Source organism: Vombatus ursinus, unplaced genomic scaffold (genome assembly GCF_900497805.2).
Source record: "Vombatus ursinus unplaced genomic scaffold, bare-nosed wombat genome assembly UNPS02014812.1, whole genome shotgun sequence".
Taxonomy (NCBI): domain Eukaryota; kingdom Metazoa; phylum Chordata; class Mammalia; order Diprotodontia; family Vombatidae; genus Vombatus; species Vombatus ursinus.
The window spans coordinates 8668192-8686591 of record NW_020954590.1 but is presented as its reverse complement, the minus strand read 5'-3'; the positions used below and the strand labels follow the sequence as shown (position 1 = coordinate 8686591).

The window sequence follows — 18400 nt, the reverse complement described above, 5'->3', positions numbered from 1 at the left end:
TATAAAAAAAAACAGTAAAAATGCATTCTTTAATATAATGTGGCATCTAAACTCAATCTCATGTCTTTCAAGTCATTAGAGCATCCCTGTTCTATGCTGTAGACTTTCAGTTGGAAATAGTTTTTCACATATTTTTTGTATGTTGAAAAAAAGGGGTAAAAAACACTTTCTAAAACTACTGTTTCTTTCAGATTCATATGCATGGAAGCAATTATAAACAAAGCTTATCCCAGCATTTTCCAGACATTCTACCCATAGAGTATGGTGGTGAGACATGTTCCATGGAGGACCTTTGCCAAGAGTGGAGAGATTTTATAATGAACTCTGAAGATTATCTTCGTAGCATTTCTCAGGATGTCCAGTAACATTTTATCATAAGATAAACCATCAGATAGGCTTTATTAATTCAAATCGTGGGGAAATATTTCTCCATGGTAACTACATGGAATAATAACCTCTACCAAATGCAGTCTTCGAAAATGTGAACTTCAGAATGTGAAAGTTACTTTAGTGAGGACAACTATGGATATTGTCCATTTTTAAATTTTTTAAATTGAATTTTCCACTAATTTTTAGAAAATTACATAGATGTTAGACCTCAAAAAGTATTAAGGGAGATTTGCATCTTAATCTTGAATAAGTTATGTCAGAGTTAGATATGACAAGGCTGACCTCCACTGCAGGTAAATTGCATGTCTTTGGAATATATTCCAAAGAAATATTCCTGTAGTTACTGAAACATGAAGTCAGTTCAATTCAATGGAATGTATAGAGTAGGTCATCAAAAGAAAAAGTAACACAAACTCATCTATGACAAATGCAGTCCAAATAGTTTGGTTATGGAAACAACTGAGTTTGAAATCTCACTTGTCATATATGAAGTTACTTCCTCAGGCCAGAAAGACAGGGAAAGAAAAAAAAAGGAATTCATCTCAGGGAAATAGTATTTCAGCTGCTTTGCACAATGAAACACTTTAGCTGAAGCATGACAAAATATCATGTACTCTTGTGCATCATATATCAACCTGTGTGAAACTACTCACATCACTATTGACAAATGAAAAAAATTGTGGAAAATGCTTCATGTATAGCTAATAGTTTTCCAATCCTGATGGGTGTGTGTGTGTGTGTGTGTGTGTGTGTTTGTGTGTGTGTGTGTGTTTGTGTGTGTGTGTGTGTGTGTGTGTGTTTCCCTAGCTACATAATAATCAGGCTTTTAATTTTGACTTCTAGATGAGCTAATTTTTTTAGTTACCACAATAGGCACAAGAATTTGGAAATTGTATCCATATGTCTTATATAACCTAGTTTTAAAAGAAGCACAATATTAATTGAATAATAAGAAACCTCAAATTAAAGAATAGAGGAAATGTTCACATTATTTTAATATAAGTGGGGAGCAGTTTGACATTGTAGGGAAAAAAAAAACATTGCATTTGGAATCAAAAGGATCTAAGTTCAAATCTGAACTCTTACTAGCTGTGTGACTCTGGGCAATTTCCTCATTTGTAAAATTAGCAGTTTAGACCACAATTCTGAAGCCTTTTTTTAGCTTTACTGTAAATACTATGATCTTAGAAATGTCATTTAACTAGAATTTTCATTGTTTTTTTTTAATAGTAGCAGTTGTGCAATTAGATTAGGAAGTCTTAGAAATGTTAATTAGGCTTCTGAAAAATATTGCCAGGTAATTAAAATGTGCTATTTCCACTATTCCTAGTGTGCAATAGCACATCAAAAGAAGAGAACAACTCAGCCCTCTTATTTAATATAGATTTCAATTTTAATATAAGTTTCTACATTTGCTATTTTGCCACTTTTTATTGCACCTTTAATTTGTAAGAAGAAAAGGATTTTGGAGCTAACTGTCTTTTCACATAATAATGGTACTTATAATGCAATGTCATCCTTGTTGAATGGTACCCCAGTATAAGAAAAATCATCTAATTAAGTGATACTGATATAATTGATACCATGTAATTAATTATTTCTGTGATCTATATACATTGTTCTTATCTTTTTCAAGTATACAGATCTCTTTTTAAGATTAAAAAAAGTATCATGGTATTTATTGATTAAGAAAGCTGCTGTGAATTCAGTCTATGGGATATCATCAATCAGTATGGGAAACTCGCCCGTATGAGAACTCCCTCTATCAGTATATTTCACAATTTGTATTCATTAATCACAACAGTACATATATATTTTTCAAAATTATGTGCAAAGATTGATTTAATCTATATGAGGCATATTGAATTTTAGATTCATATATGAATTTACAGACCCTTTGCAAAATCAATGGTTCATGGCCTCACAGATTGGGAACAACTGTTTTGCTGGTGTTCATTCATTCAGTCATGTCTGACTCTTTGTGACCCCATGGACCATAGCACAACAGGCCCTTCTAACCTCCACTATTTCCTGAAGTTGGTCCAAGCTCATGCTCATGTTCATGCTTCCATGACTCTATCCATCTCATTCTCTGCTGTCCCCTTCTCCTTTTGCCTCTAGTCTTTCCCAACATCAGAGTCTATTCCAGTGAGTCTATCCATCTCATCATGTAACCAGAGTATTTAAGTTTCAGCTTCAGTATTTGTCCTTTTAATGAATAGCCTGAATTAATTTCTTTAAGTATTGACCACTTTGATCTCCTTACTGTCCAAGGGACTCTCAAAAGTTTTCTCCAGCACCACAATTGAAAAGCTTCAATTCTGCAGCCCTCAGCTTTCCTTATGGTCCAACTCTCACAGCTCTACATTGCTACTGGAAAAACTGTAGTGTTGACCATACAGACCTTTGTTAGCAAGGTGATATCTCTACTTTTTAGTATACTGACCAGATTTGCCATAGCTGTTCTTTCAAAGAGCAAGCATCTTTTAATTTCATGACTGTTTACACTGTTTGCAGTGGTCTTTGAATCCAAGAATATAAAATTTGACACTATTTCCATTTCTTCCCTATTTGTCAAAAAGTGATGGGGCCAGTTGCCAGGATCTTAGGTTGTTTTATTGTTGTTGTTGTTTTGTTTTTATGTTAAGCTTCAAGCCAGCTTTGACACTCACCTCTTTCACCCTTGTCAAGAGGCCTCTTAATTCTTCTTCACTTTCTTTCTTTCTTTTTTTTTTTTGGTGAGGCAATTGGGGTTAAGTGACTTGCCCAAGGTCACACAACTAGTACACGTCAAGTGTTTGGTCTGAGGCCAGATTTGAACTCAGGTCCTCCTGACTTCAGGGCTGGTACTCTATCCACTGCATCACCTAGCTGCCCCTCTTCTTCACTTTCTGTCATAAGAGTAGTATTGTCTGCATTTCTGAGATTGTTGGTATTTCTCCTGGAAACCTTAATTCTGGTTTTTGATTCATCCAGTGTGACATTTTGCATGATGTACTCTGCTTATAAGTTAAATAAATAAGGTGACAATATACAACTTTGCTGTTGCCAATCTTAAACCAGTCAGTTGTTCCATGTTCAATTCTAATGGTTGCTTCTACCCACATACTGGTTCCTCAGGAGACAAGTAAGATGATCTCTTTGAGGACTTGCCACATTTTGTTGTGATCCACAAGTCAAAGACTTTAGTGTAGTCAGTGAAGCAGAAGTAGATATTTTCCTGGAATTCCCTTGCTTTCTCCATCATCCAGTGAATGTTGGCAATTTGGTCTCTTAATTTTTCTGCTTCTTTGAAAACCATCCTGCTCTTCTGGTAATTCTTGGTTAACAATTTGCTGAAGCCTAGCTTACAGAATCATAAACATAATACTGCTGTCATGTGAAATGAGAGCAGTTGTTCAGTAATCTGAATTTTCTTTGGCAATGCTCTTCTTTAGGATTTGGGATGCAAACTGATCTTTTCCAAACTTTTGAGTTTTCCAAATTTTCTGGCATATTGAGTGCAGCACTTTAACAGCATCATCTTTTAGGATTTTAAATAGTTCAGCTGGAAATCCAGCACCTCCACTAGCCTTATTGTTAGCAATGCTTCCTAAGGCCCTCTTGACTTCATTGTCCAGGAATGACTCTAGATCAGTAACCACATCATCATGTTTATCAATGATGTTAAGATCTTTCTTATATAGTTCTTTTGTTTATTATTGCCACCTTCTCATAGTTTCTTCTACTTCTGTTAAGTCCCTACCATTTTTGTCTTTTATCATGCCCATTTTTCTATGAAATGTTCCTTGCTATCTCTAAGTTTGTTGAAAAGATCTCTTGTTTTTCCCATTGTGTTGTTTCCTTTAATTCTCTTCTTTGCTCCTTTAAGAAAACCTTCTTATCTTTCCTTGCTATTCTCTGAAATTCTACATTCAATTGGGTATATCTTTCCCTTTTTCCTTTCCCTTTTGTTTTCCTTCTTTGCTCAGCTATTTATAAAGCTTCATCAGCCAGTCATTTTACTTTTCTTTTTCTTCGGGATGCTTTTTGTTGCTACCTCATACAGTATTGTGAACCTCTTTCCATAGTCCTTCAGGCACTTTATCTAACAGATCTAATCCCTTTAATCTAGTCATCACCTCGACTTCATAGTTATAAGAGATGTTATTTAGGTCATACCTACATAGTTTGATGATTTTCCCTATTTTCTTCCATTTAAGTCCAAATTTTACAATAAGAAGCTTATGTTCTGAGCCACAGTCAGCACCAAGTCTTGTTTTAACTGACTTTATGTACCTTCTCCACCTTTTGTTGTAAAGTATAGTCAATCTGATTCATTATTGACCATCTGATGATGTCCATATGCAAAGTCACCTTTTAGTTTGTTGAAAAAGAGTGTTTGCTATCACCAGTGAGTTATCTTGACAAAACTCTATTAGTCTCTGCCCTGTTTCATTTTGTACTCCAAGAGCAAACTTACCTGTTATTTCAATTATCTTTTGATTTGCTACTTTAGAATTATATTCCCCTAGGATGAATGTGACATCTTTTATTATTATTTTTATTATTTCTAGAAGATGTTATAGGTCTTCATAGAACTGAGCAACTTTGGTCTATTTGGTATCAGTGGTTGAAACATAGGCGTGTATTATTGTGATGTTGAATGGTTTGCCTTGGATTTGAACAGGTATCATTCTATCATTTTTTACTGCTTTTTTTAACCCTTTTATTGACTATGAGGGCTACTCCATTTCTTCTAAGGGATTCTTGCCCACATTAGTATATGAAGTATATGAAATGATCACTTGAATTAAATCCACCCATTCCCATCCATTTAAGTTCACTGACACCCAAGATGTTGATGTTTAATCTTTCCATCTCCTGTTTGACCACATCCAACATACCTTGGTTCATAGACCTTACATTCCAAGTTCCTACACAATGTTAACCTTTGTAGCACTGGACTTTCCTTTCGTCACCAGACGCAACCACAGCTGAGCTTCCTTTTGGCTTTGTCCCAGCTGCTTCCTTCTTTCCAGACTACTTGTAGTTGTCTTCGCTCTTCCTCAGTAACATGTTGAACGTTTCTGACCTGAGGGTCTCATCTTCTGATGTCATATCTTTTATCTTTTTAATACTGTCCATGAGGTTTTCTTGGCAAAGGTACCGGAGTAGTTTGCCATTCCCTTCTCTAGTCAATCACCTTTTGTCTAAACTCTCCACTGTGACTTGTCTGTCGTAGGTAACCCTGGAATAGCGTGTAGTTTCATCGAGCTAACTAAGTCCCTCCACCAGGTAGTGATTCAAGAAGGCCTGTTGTTTGGTAGGAATATAATAAATCCCTTTTTTAAAAATGCATTGAATCTTGATTTAGCATTAGGAAGTTGCCCTCTCATTTCTTTTGCTTACTTTCCTAGGAAGGGAATCACATCACAAAATTTTCTTTCTTTCATACAAGGAGCATATAAGGTGTTTTCTTACAGTCATTTGATGGGATGTTTAGAATTAATGAACAATATTTGTTTCTGTATGACTGAAAATTTTTAATTCAGTTCTTTGGTGGTATGCTTAAATAAGGATTCTTCAGTGGGTATTTTTTCAGATTAAAGTACATCTATGTGAAGGGCTTTCTTTATGATGGGAAATGGCTCTAAAATTATTTTTCTAAAATATCAGAGTACATGAAGAACACCATAAAGACCACTTTGAAATGAACAGAGAATTTTTAAGATTGGTAGACAGTCTGCAATAACACTGTCTGCTTATCTGTTATTTTTCTATGATTGCGCTAGGAGTACCTTTAAAAGATAACCATGTTAAGTATTGAATCTGTTATTGAACTTTACAAAAGTTAATTTTTTATTTGTTTTAATGATATTGTTCATGAGGAAATAAATATATTTCATATAAACTTTGGTATACTGGATTTTTTTCTTTTAATATATGTACAAGACATCTTTTTCAAAAAATATTTTTTCTGCCAACAAAATTAAGAAGTACAACTAAGCAAAATTCTTCACAGAAAAATTTAGGTCCAAGACAATCAGTTTCCTCCTGCTGCTTCCAACCACTTTCCCCCATTGTCAGTTTGTGTGTATTTAGGGATTACAAGGTATTTTTCATATAAGGCAAACAGATTTTTTTTGAGGGGATGTCTAGACCTATGATTCTGTTAATAAAGGGAACTAGCAACGAAGAAATTCTTTTTACTACCACATTCTTCAGACAATGCATTCCAGAGTCTGTTCTGTACTCTCAAATCTCTCTTCATCTTTTTCTGTCATTGCTAATGCCTTGCCGAACCCAAACCTGGATTTCTTTCACCATCTTCCTACTCACATACTGTTAAATTGTGCTGACCGTGTCTACTGCAAATTTATGTCTTTTAATCTCAACTGGGCCCTCTTGGAAGTAAGATAATCCTTTTACTTTTCCTAATTGATTTTCTGTTGCCCTCCCCACAGTCAGTGACATTTCAAACTTTTATCTTCTTTTCTTAAGATTCTTAGATCACCCCTTCCATCACCTTCTCAGCAGGATATCTCACCTCATTGTTGATGGATAAAATAGAGGTCATTGTGAATTCCCTTCTCACCTTGACTCTTAAATAAGCTTATATATGTAAGATGTTTTGTGTATATACATACACATATAACATATTGACACATATATGCATATATAAAGTTATAAAAATTAAAGTGCTATATAAAAGCAGGGGATTGTTATTATTTGTAAATCCCTTGATATCATCTCCCATTTTCTCTTCTTTTACTCTAGTCCCTGTTAAAGAGGTAGCCAATGGATTTTCATGATATTGCTCTCTCTCATGGTTCTCCTACCTATCTAACTATTCCTTCTTAGTCTTCTTTGCTATATCATTCATTATCCATATCTCACCCCTCAACTGTTGGCATGCCGCAAGACTTTCTCTTGGGCCCACCACTATTTCTACATGCTCCCCAACACACACACACAATCCAGAGGGCCTCATTAACTCCTATTCGAGCTAATGTAATCAATCTTTATATAGATTACTCCCAGATTTACATATCCAGCCCTTGTCTAGCTCCTAAGTTTGATATTTTGAACTAGTTATTTCATAAGAATTTCAAACTTGACACATACAAAACAGAACTTATTCTCTTTCCTCCTCAAACCAACCCCTCTTCCCAATCTTCTAAATAAATCCTAGTACTGAATTGTTTTTAATTATTTGAGCAACCCTATTATCAATAAATAAAGTTTCCCACCACTTTTTATTCCCTTTATAAAAGCAAATGATAATTGTATAGGTTTGCTGCCAGGAAGTGACTTTAACAAATCCCTGAAGTTGTTTCAATGTGCCAGAAAACTGGTTGGTTGTTTTCCTTTGTTTTCAAAGAGGACCAAAATGACATCACTATGTTAGAGTCAAGTTACAGCGTATCCGACTGTGGCTTATCAGACCAATATGAGCTCAGAAGATTCTACCACAGGTCAGGCACAAATAGTCCATGTGAATATTTGGGATGAATTCTCTAAATTTGCACCTTGCATTTCTTTTGAGCTACTTTAATTCTGCTTTACTCATAGAGAACAGCACCTTCTCTGATGAGGGCACATAATGCTGGGGAGTGTTAATGTCTCCCATGTCATGCAATCCTTTGCACAGTTCTTAAGAGAGACCTTGAAAGTGTCATTGTATTGCTTTTTTGGCCACGATGTGAGTGCTTGCCCTGTGTGAGTTCTCCATGAGATATTCTTTTAGGCAAATGTGTGTTTGGCATTTGAACAATGTGACCAGACCATCAGAGTTGCCCTCTCTGCTGCAGAGTTTGAATGCTTGGAAGTTTAGTTCAAGAAAGAACCTCAGTGTCTGGTATCTTATCCTGCCAGGTGATCTTCAGAATCTTCCTAAGACAATTCAAATGGAAGCGATTCCATTTCCTGACATGTCACTGGTATATTGTCCTGGTTTCATAGGCATACAACAATGAGGTCAGCACAATGATTGGAGACCTTCAGTTTGTTAGTCAATAGAATACCTCTTCTTTCCCACATTTTCCTTCAGAACCCCCCAAACACTGAGCTAACTTTGTCAATGCATGTACCCACCTCATTATTAATGTGTACATCCCTAGAAAATATCGTGCTATGGTAAGTGAACTTATCCACAGCATTCAAACTTTTCCATTTCCTGTAATCAATGGTTCCACGTATGAATGGTGTGGTGCTGGCTAACAGAGCACCTGTGTTTTCTTGGTGTTAATTGTTAGGCCAAAATTAGCAGTGTGCCAGAAAACTGAAGAAACATCAGAACACTTGTATTTTCTGTCCTCCTAGCCTTGACCAGTCCTTACTTGGCATTTTGTACATGGTCTTTTACTATACTAAAATCTTAGTATTTGAGGGTTTTTTTTTAACATTATATTCCTTGTAGTAGAGAACAGAAAGTTTAAATACAACGAGGCCAACATGATAGACAAGCCATACTTCAATCCAAAGTGCTCCTCAGTTTCCTTAAATAGACTGCCATCCTAGTCCATTTGATTTAAAGGACTACCCTCTGAGGGATTTTGACAATCCCATGTTCAAGACAATTTCTGGAAATGGAGTGGGACTTTAGCTAAATAGGTGATATAGTAGAAAGAATGCTAGACCTGGAGTCAAGCAGACCTGAGTTCAAATATTGTCTCCGATATTTAATAGCTATATGACCCTGAGCAAGTCACTTAAACTCTCTCGGCCTCAGTTTGTTCATCTGTAAGAGAGTGATAATATACCTCCCATGTACGTTTTTTGTAAGGCTTAGATGAGATATATAAAGCACTTTGCAAAAGTTAGTGATTATTATTTAGGTCAAAATTTCTCCCTAAGAGATACCAGATACCAAAGACGAGTGAGTTGCTAGCACAAAGTACCTTCCACGTATCCAGAATTATCCAATCCCTGCATGAAAACATGAAAATTTAAAACCATATTCTCCCTAACTCTCTGTCTCTATCTCTCTCCCATATATACATGTGTTTGCATGTATGTAGCTATATGCACACACATATTTATGTGTGTATATATACACATAAAATGGGTATATATGTGTATATATATGTGTGTATATATATATATATATATATATACAGTGTGTATAATATATATATTGTGTATATGTACACACACTTTTTTTTCTTGATATCATCCAAGGCTTCAACCTAGTCTCAGGAATAAGGAAGAAATAGTGCACACAATATAACTTCTCCTCAAATCTAAGTTGAGTTAAAACAGATACTCTGTCTGAAGCTATTTGGGCTGATGTGGACAGAGGGACTCTACATAAGTGTCTACCTTTTTAAAGGCACCGTGGTGAAATGGAAACTGGCTTGAATATGTAGACCTAAGACAGAGTAGATCCTTCACTTAGTTGAGTGACTCTGGAAAGGGCACTTCTGTTAGCTTCTGTTTCCTCATCTGTAAAATGGTTAGAGGTGGGGAAATTATGAGAAAATCAGATTTAAATCAAAATAATGTATTATTGTCTTTGGCCAGCTTCTAAAATAGACTCTGAAAGGAGAGCTGGGTTCATATTCCAGCACTCTCCTCATCTCCACCTCAAAGAATCCCCTATTTCTTTCAAAGTTCAGATCGTTTCCTTCTGTACAAGGTCTTCCTGATTCCCTTAGCTGTTAGTACCTTTCCCATACCTTCCTCCCACATAATTGGCATTTACTTAATATATAGCATATGTACTTATATGTCTCCCTTGATAGAATGCAAGCTCCGCGAGGACTTAACCCTGGGATATGAACCTAGCTCTCCTTTCAGAGCCTATTTTAGAAGCAGGACAAAGATAATGATATTTATTTTGGTTTAAGTCTGATTTCCTCACAATTATCTCACCCCCAACCAGTTATTAATATTCATTTTATAAATGAGAAAACAATGAAGCTTTTTTTGTTTGTTTTGTATCCTCAACACTCAGCACATATTTGGCACATAGGTAAGAAGAGATTTAGTGAAGAAACTAATTAAAACAATAGTGTCAGGAAAAGTACCGTTATAAATCAGCAACAATCAGAATTTAAAGTTTGGGAAAGTTATATAAAAAAGGAATTCAATTCAAAATATCTACAAAATGGATAAAATAGTTGGGATTTTACAATACAAATATGAATATATAAGTACAATGTACTTTTTACAGAAATAAAGACATAAATGATTAGAGAAAGATTCATTTTTCATTGTTGGGCTGTGCCAATACAATAAAAGTGGTGAAACTAACATAGTTTACAGATTTAATGTTATATTAATAAAACTTCCAAGAGATTATATTAATAGACAAAATAATAGCAGAATTAATGTGAAGTGGAAAAGGGTCTAGATTTTCAAGGAAAATAATTAGGAAGGAAGTGGAAGCAGGAATGAAATGGGGATAAACATATTATAATGCATAATATTACGATTAAAATATTATAATCTTCAAAACCATGAAGAAATACAGGTGTAAGAAAATAGAAAAGTATAGCATTAAAACAATTAGATAAATAAGACCCGGAAAAAATGGAGCCCAGTAGTCCTGTGTTTGACAAACCCAACATCACAAATAACTTCAGGAAGTATTCCCTTTTTAACAATAATTTCTAGGAAAACTAGAATGCAGTTTGGTAAAAATTAGATTTAGGTCATCAATATCACATATCACAATAAATTCCAAATGCATATACAGGAGAACAGAATAAAGTGTCTTTCAGAAGAGATGAACATAAAAATGAAATAATTTAAATAACAAAATTTAAAACAAGAAAAAACTTTAGCATGAACAAAATAAATGTAGCTAGAAAAATCTTACTACGTAGTATACACATGTATGTATATATACATATATATAATCTGATTTACAAGATGTATAGATAATACAAATATTTAAAAGCAAGAACCATTCCCCAGCAGATAAAGTGATCAAAGAAAGTGAATAAACAGTTTTTAGAATAATTACAACTACTGGCAACCATTTATTTTATTTTTTTGGTGAGGCAATCGGGGTTAAAGTAACTTGTCCAGAGTCACACAGCCAGTAAGTGTCAAGTGCCTGAGGCCAGATTTGAACTTGGGTCCTCCTGACTCCAAAGCCAGAGCTCTATCCACTGCGACACCTAGCTGCTTCTACTGGAAATTGTTTAAAAGATTTCCTCTAAAAACATAAGAGAAAGGTAAATTAAATAGCTGAGGATCTATCTCAGTCTCTCCCTTCAAAACACCGTAGGTGATAAAAAAAAGTGTAAATAGCCAATATTGGAGAGTCTATGAGAAGACAGGCACCTAATATACTTCTGGTGGAGCCACTAATAGTTTCAACCATTCTTTTTTTTTTCCCCAACCATTATTGAAAACAATTGGAATTATGTAAGAAATGTCACTAAACTGTTCACATCCTTTGATGTAGTCATCCCACCATTGGGCATTTAGACTAATAAGGTCAAAGATAGAAAGAAAAGCACATATATGTCAAAATATTTATAGCATCACTATTTGTGGTAGAAAAAAATTGGAACCAAGTGGGTGTCTATTGATTGAGGAATGACTGGTCAATATGGAATGAGAATTTAAGAGACTATTATATTTCTTGCCAGTGTAAAAAAAAAATGAGGGATTCAAAGAACTTTTATGAATTGGCACAGAGTGAAGTTACTAGAATCAGGAGAACAATATACACAACTACAATAATGTAAGAACACTCAAGGAAAACAATAATAAAGGATAGACAAATTCTGATTCACTTCCTAGTCCCAGAGAATAAACGGTGAAATAGAACTCCCTCCTCTCAGATAGTTGGGGAACAATGGTTAAGGAATGTGATATATGACCTGATATTATTACGATCAGTAAATGACTGATATAAAAAAAAGGTAATCAATACAATTAAAAATAATTGAATAACAATAACTTGAGAAGGAGGATAACAAAAACAGTTGCGGGATAGCAAAAAGCCTCATGTAAGTTGCAGCTGAGTTGAGCCTTGATGGATGCTGGGAATTCTAAGAGGCAGAAGCCAGAAAAGGGCATTTGTGGAATAGTGGGATAGTCTGTACAAAGATTAAGAGATATATTGCAAAGTGCAAAGAAGAGCAAGTAGTTCTGTTTGATTGGAATATAGAACCTATTAAATAATAAGAAGAAAATTAACATGTGGAATAAATCTTCAAAGGTAAGCTGGAAACCAGGTTATAAAGGGTTTTAAATGCTACAAGAAGGACTGAATATTTTCTCTGGAAAAAACAAGGAATTGGGGAGGCTAGATGGCTCAATGGATAGAGCACTGTTCCTGAAGTCCAGAGGACCTGAGTTCAAATCTGGCCTCAGACCAAACACTTGACACTTACTAGCTGTGTGACCCTGGGCAAGTCACTTAACCCCAACTGCCAAGAAAGAAATAAGGAATTGCTGAAACTTCAAGAACAGGATCAAATTGTGCTTTAGGAAAATGATTTTGGCAATTGTGGAGAGAATGGATTTGCTCAAGGACCTACAGGAAGGAAGTCGGTTCGGTTGGGAAGTTGTTACAATAGCATGTTACTGTGCATTCTGCATTCCCTTTCTTAATTAAAATTGGGTGTTAAAGTTATTTAGTTGAAGAGGCCTTCAGCTTCATTTACATTTCTAGCTATTGGTTTTCCATTCTTGTACAGTGGGTAGCCAGCTGTCACACAGCTGAGGTCCAAGGGTTAGCAATCCTCACCAATCCTTTATCCGCCCTCATGGTTTGTCCTGGGTTCATTGTTCTCGTATTGTCAGCCTCTTCAATAGGGAAAGTAGGTACCCACTGTTTCAATTCCAAGGATGAAGGACAAACAAAAACAACACAGCACAGTTAAGTGACTGGAGGGCATGACCAGGTGGACCTTGTGCGGATACCATCACCCTATCTTCTGTCTGTTCCCATCAACCACTCACTCACACCCTTCATACAGACAAAGACACACCTCCTCTGAAATTTAATATAACTTCTTTATGTCCTGCAGCCACCTCAGGTGGCACACCCTATAAGTGGAACTGATGTCAGCTAACTCAGGGGTGTTGATAAGGCTATAACATGGATTTATACACTTCCATGTGTAAGCACTGCAAATGCTTATATAAAACTCAGAGAGTAGGGAGATTCTTCTCCTTTCCATTGCACCATTCTTTGTCCGTTCATCTTGAACATTTTTTTCATTTTAATCTTTCAGGATCTGCCTCCCCACCCTTCTACTCCAAGACCCTCCCCCTAAATTGAGAACATAAGAAAAGCTAAATCCATTATAAACATGCAGTCAATCAAAAACAAATTTCTACTTTGTGTCAAAAAATTTTTGTTTCGGGGCAGCTAGGTGGCACAATGGATAGAGCACTGGCCTTGGATTCAGTAAGACCTTTTATTCTGTTCCAATCCGGCCTCAGACACATAACACTTACTAACTGTGTGACCCTGGGCAAGTCACTTAACCCCATTTCCTAGCCCCTCCCCCCAAAAAATCATTTCATTCTACATTCTGAGTTCCCCTGTATCAGGAGATGGGTGGCATGTTTATCTTTGGTCCTCTGAAATCCTGATTGGTTATCATTACTCTGGCAACAATGTGACATCATAGCATTCCATCACATTTAAATGCCATAACTAGTTCATCTATTCCCCAATTTATGGACACCCTCTCAGATTCTCATTCTTTGCTACCTTAAAAAGAACTATAAATTTTTATGCATATCCTTAGAGTTTGTTTTGTTTAACACTAATCCCTCCTTTAATCTGCCCTTCCTCTAATTCTCCCTGCCCCCTTTCCTTCCTATTTCCCTGTTGAGTAAAGTGTATTTTTTCTACCCAATTTTGTGTGTGTGTGTGTGTGTATTCCTTCTTTTGTTCTGTTTAGATAAGTGAGGCTCAAGTGTCATCCTCTCCCCTCAACCCTTCCTCCTTTGATCATTTGATATAATATTCCTTAACCTACATTTCCCTTCCCTCATCCTCACTTCACTGTATTCCTCTTTCCTTCTCTTCCCATTCTTTCCCCAAGATCATCAAGACATAATATAACCACTACCAGGCCTTATCTAACTGGGTCCCCTGTATGAACCCTGTGATGATATATTTGAATGTAAACAGTTTATTCTTTTTTAGTCCATTATCATTGTTTACTCAATAATGCTCTTCACTCCTGCCTTCAAACTTCAAAGTTTCTACATAGCTCTGATCTTTTCATCAAGAACATTTGGAAGTCCTCTTTCTCAGAAGAAGGTCCATTTTTATCCCTATAGCATTTATCCTCAGTTTTGCTGGATAAGTTAGACATAAATACATATTCTTTGCCTTCTAGAAGGAAGAGAAGACATCAATGGAAACTTTTTTTTTAAGATGTTGAATATCTACAATTCATTATTGTTTATTGTATGCTAGGCACTGTGCTGGGAACTGGGGATGCAATGAAAAATGAAAGAGTTCCTGACCTTAAGAATCTTACTTTTGTGTCTATGTAATGAATCCCTTTGGCAGTCTGGAAAAGCCTGACATTCATCCTTCCTCTCTCCCTTCCCTTTTTTTCCTTTCCTTCCTCTCTCCCTCCCTCTCTCCCTCCCTTCCTTCCTAACTTCCTTCTCTCCCTTTCTTACCTAGGATGGAAGTGCAGCAGCCATTAACCAGCCAACTCTCCTACTGATCAGCACAGAAGCTCAGACCTGAGCTGTTTCCAACCCAGGCCAATTCTTAGGAAGTTCTTAAGAAGGCCAAGCTCCTTAGGAAATCTGGTACCTTCTCACACCATCCCTCTTGTTGATTCTACTTCTATTACATTTCTTATATATGCATTCCTTCCTCCACTCACATGGCCACCACTTTATTTCAGGTTTTCATCACCTCTTGCCTAAATGATTATAGTAGTTTTTTTTATTGCCAATAAAATAGTCAATAAACATTTATTCAGTGCCTACTATGTGCTGTGCTAAGAGCTGGGGAGGATGGATTGGAGTGGGGAGAGGCTTAAGACAGGCAGACCCACTAGCAAGCTATTTCAATAATCCAGGTGTGAGGTGATGAGAGCCTACACCAGGTGGCAGTGTCAGAGTTGAGACGTCTCTCCTCTAAAAGTTAATCCTGGTTAAAGAAAGCATTTCCTGAAAGGACTGAATTAACATGTAGTATACTATCAAAATTCTTTACAAAAGGTTGTGAGGATCAAGTACTAGAAAATTATAAGAGGATTGTAGCAATACATTGTTTACCAACATTTTAATACTATTTTCTCTGTACCCTCCAGCATCTCTGCTGATGTCCTAAGTAAGAAAGAGAATCTATGGAGCTGGATACTATGATATATCTATATATTTTACATATATAGAGAACATATCTATTGATCATAGATAAATATCTCAAATTAAGAGGATGGATGAGGTAGAAGGAAATATTGTAAATCATACCTTAATCTGGGCTGGGAAAAATAAGTAAATGAGAAGGAAATAAGAGAGAAAAACTATATAGGTTGTTGATTCATATTAAAAAATCTCATTTTTAGTTCAATTGAAAATATTAAAAAATAATATATTCTCCAGGCTAAAACCCATTCTAGGCTTTCCCTTTATTTAGATGAGTAGTACAAAAGGTAAATTAATTAAATGGATTTCCCCTTTGGTTTAGATCCTATGAAATGACTGACTACCCTGAGACTTACTCAAGGGGAGTGCCCTATTCTGTTATTCAGAAAGGATTATGACACTGATCTTAGGGAGGAGGCCCTTTCAGCCTTTGAGCAGAATGATCAGGGAAGGAGATATGGACTATGAAAATGACTCACATTTATAGACTCTTTGGTTTACAAAGAGCCTTTCCAGTGAAATACAATCACAATAATAGAGTTAGAAGGGACTTCTGAGGCTATCTAGCCCAATACCTTCATGAATTCTCTCCATAACTTCTACCAACTGGAAGTCAGCCTTCACTGACAATGACAATGAGTCACTACCTCTCAAGCCCATTCAGCCCTTGGACAGCTCCAATTGTTAGAAAGTTGGCTTTTTAAAACCCATCATACTCCGACTCCAATTTACTTTTCCAGGATTATTCCATATTACTCCCTTTCACCCACTTTTCATTGTTCATCCTTCATTTTGGGAAGGACCAATGTGATGTCTTCGTTTGCTGGTGAATTGGATTTAAGTGAGGCAGAGCTCCACAAAGTCATCAGCCTCACTCTCTCCTTCAGAGTCATCAAAGTCCAGTGGCATATCAAAAGACAAGATGACTGAAGATGGCCCAGGAGGCAGTGGATGATCTTGGCCTCTTTGTTGTCTGACCAAGTTCTATGTGCTCTATATCACCTACTTCAGCTGCCTTCATGATCATTGGAACAAGTTGTTCTCATCTTCCCATTCCACTGGGAGAAGACTTCATATGGTTGGGGTAGACAACCCCCTAACTCAACAATGGGTTTGAGGCTTGTTGGTTAGCTTCAACCTGGTCTAGCCCATCTGCTGAGATGGTTCTACCAGGGTGTGGCCACTGCTTATGCTACAGCTTCTTGGAGCCACAGGTGAGAGTTGAATGCCAAGTAGACACCAAAGGTAGATGAGCAGCCCTGAAAAGGGCTCAGCCCTTATATCAGAAGTGATAGTCCTCCCTGAACACCCATTACCATGTAACACCCTTGCTCAAGAAGCTTGAGGACACTCTGTTACATTCAGGATAAAATATAAATTCCTTGTTTGTATTTAAAACTCTTCACAATATGACTCTGACCTAGCTTTGTAGATGGATTTCATGTCATTCCATTTCACACACTCTACATTCCAGTCAGACTGGTCTCCTTATTGTTCGTCACACACATCTCTCCTGCTTCTTTGCCTTGGCACAAGCTGCCTCCTGCCTAATGTCTTGAATTCACTTCCATCTCATCTCTATCTCTTCAAATTCATAACTCAATATGGAAAAGTGTTTTTCATGATTGCACATATATAACCTATATCAAATTGCTTACTGTCTTAGGAAGGGAGGAGATGAGGGAGGGAAGGAGAAAAATTGGAACTCAATTTTTTTTAAATGAATGTTAAAATTTGTCTTTACATGTAATTGGAAAAAATAAAATACTATTTAAAAAAAGAAATCCATAACTCACTTTAAAAATAAGATCAACCACCCCCCTCCCCATATGAGGGCTTTACCCATGGCTATTAGTACTACTTCTTCCTAATAAAGTCTCAGATTCTTTCTAGGTAGGTGACCCTGGACAAGTTATTCAACCTCTGCTTGCACCAGTCTCCTCAACAGCAAAATGGGAATAATAGTAGCAGCTGCCTTCCAGTATTGTGAAAATAAACTGAGATGATACATGTAAAATGCTTCTATAGTGTAGTCAAACTGGCCTATTCTCTGCTGTTCAAACTCAGAATTCCATCTCCCACCTATCTGTGCCTTTGTTCAAGCTATACTCCAAGCTGGAAAGTTATCTCAGTATTGGGGTAACTATATGGCATAGTGGATAGTGTGACAGACCTGGAGTCAGGAAGAACTGAGTTCAAATCTGGCTTCAGTTACTAGCTGTGTGACCTCGGCAATCATTTAACCTTGTTTGCTTTAGTTTTCTCATTTGTAAAATGAGCCAGAGAAGGAAATGGTAAAACGTCTCCAGTATCTTTGCAAAGAGAATTTCAAATGGGGTCACAAAGAGTCGGACATGACTAAAAAATGACTGAACAACAATAATCTCACTTCTCTCTAGATTCAGTTCTTGTGTCACCTCCTATGGGAATCCTTGCCTGGTTCACCCATTTGTTAGTACTGCCTCTCTCTTCCTCCAATTATCTTGTAATATATTTTGCTGTTTATATGTTGTATCCTAGCCCTCTTCCTGGCCCAATCCCTGAACAAATAGAATGTAAATTTTTTGATATCAGAAATTGTTTTTTATTGGTTTTTGTATCTTTGTTAGTACAGTACCTTACACAAAGTAGGCTCTTAAAAAATTGCTGATCAGATTACACCACCATCCACATACTCTTTGATCCAGTGACACTGGTCTCCTTGCTGTTCCTCTGA

The 18400-nt window shown here is 36.4% G+C and overlaps 1 protein-coding gene across 1 annotated transcript in view; it reads left to right on the top strand.

The window, feature by feature from the left end:
• LOC114053740 (alpha-tocopherol transfer protein-like) overlaps window positions 1-1452 on the top strand; it is a 36222-nt gene extending 34770 nt beyond the window's left edge. Inside the window, exon 5 of the mRNA XM_027876882.1 lies at window positions 192-1452. Coding sequence (XP_027732683.1) covers window positions 192-365 — 174 coding nt within the window. The 3' untranslated portion in view covers window positions 366-1452. The remainder of the gene's footprint in view (window positions 1-191) is intronic.
• The last annotated feature ends 16948 nt before the right edge of the window (window positions 1453-18400 follow it).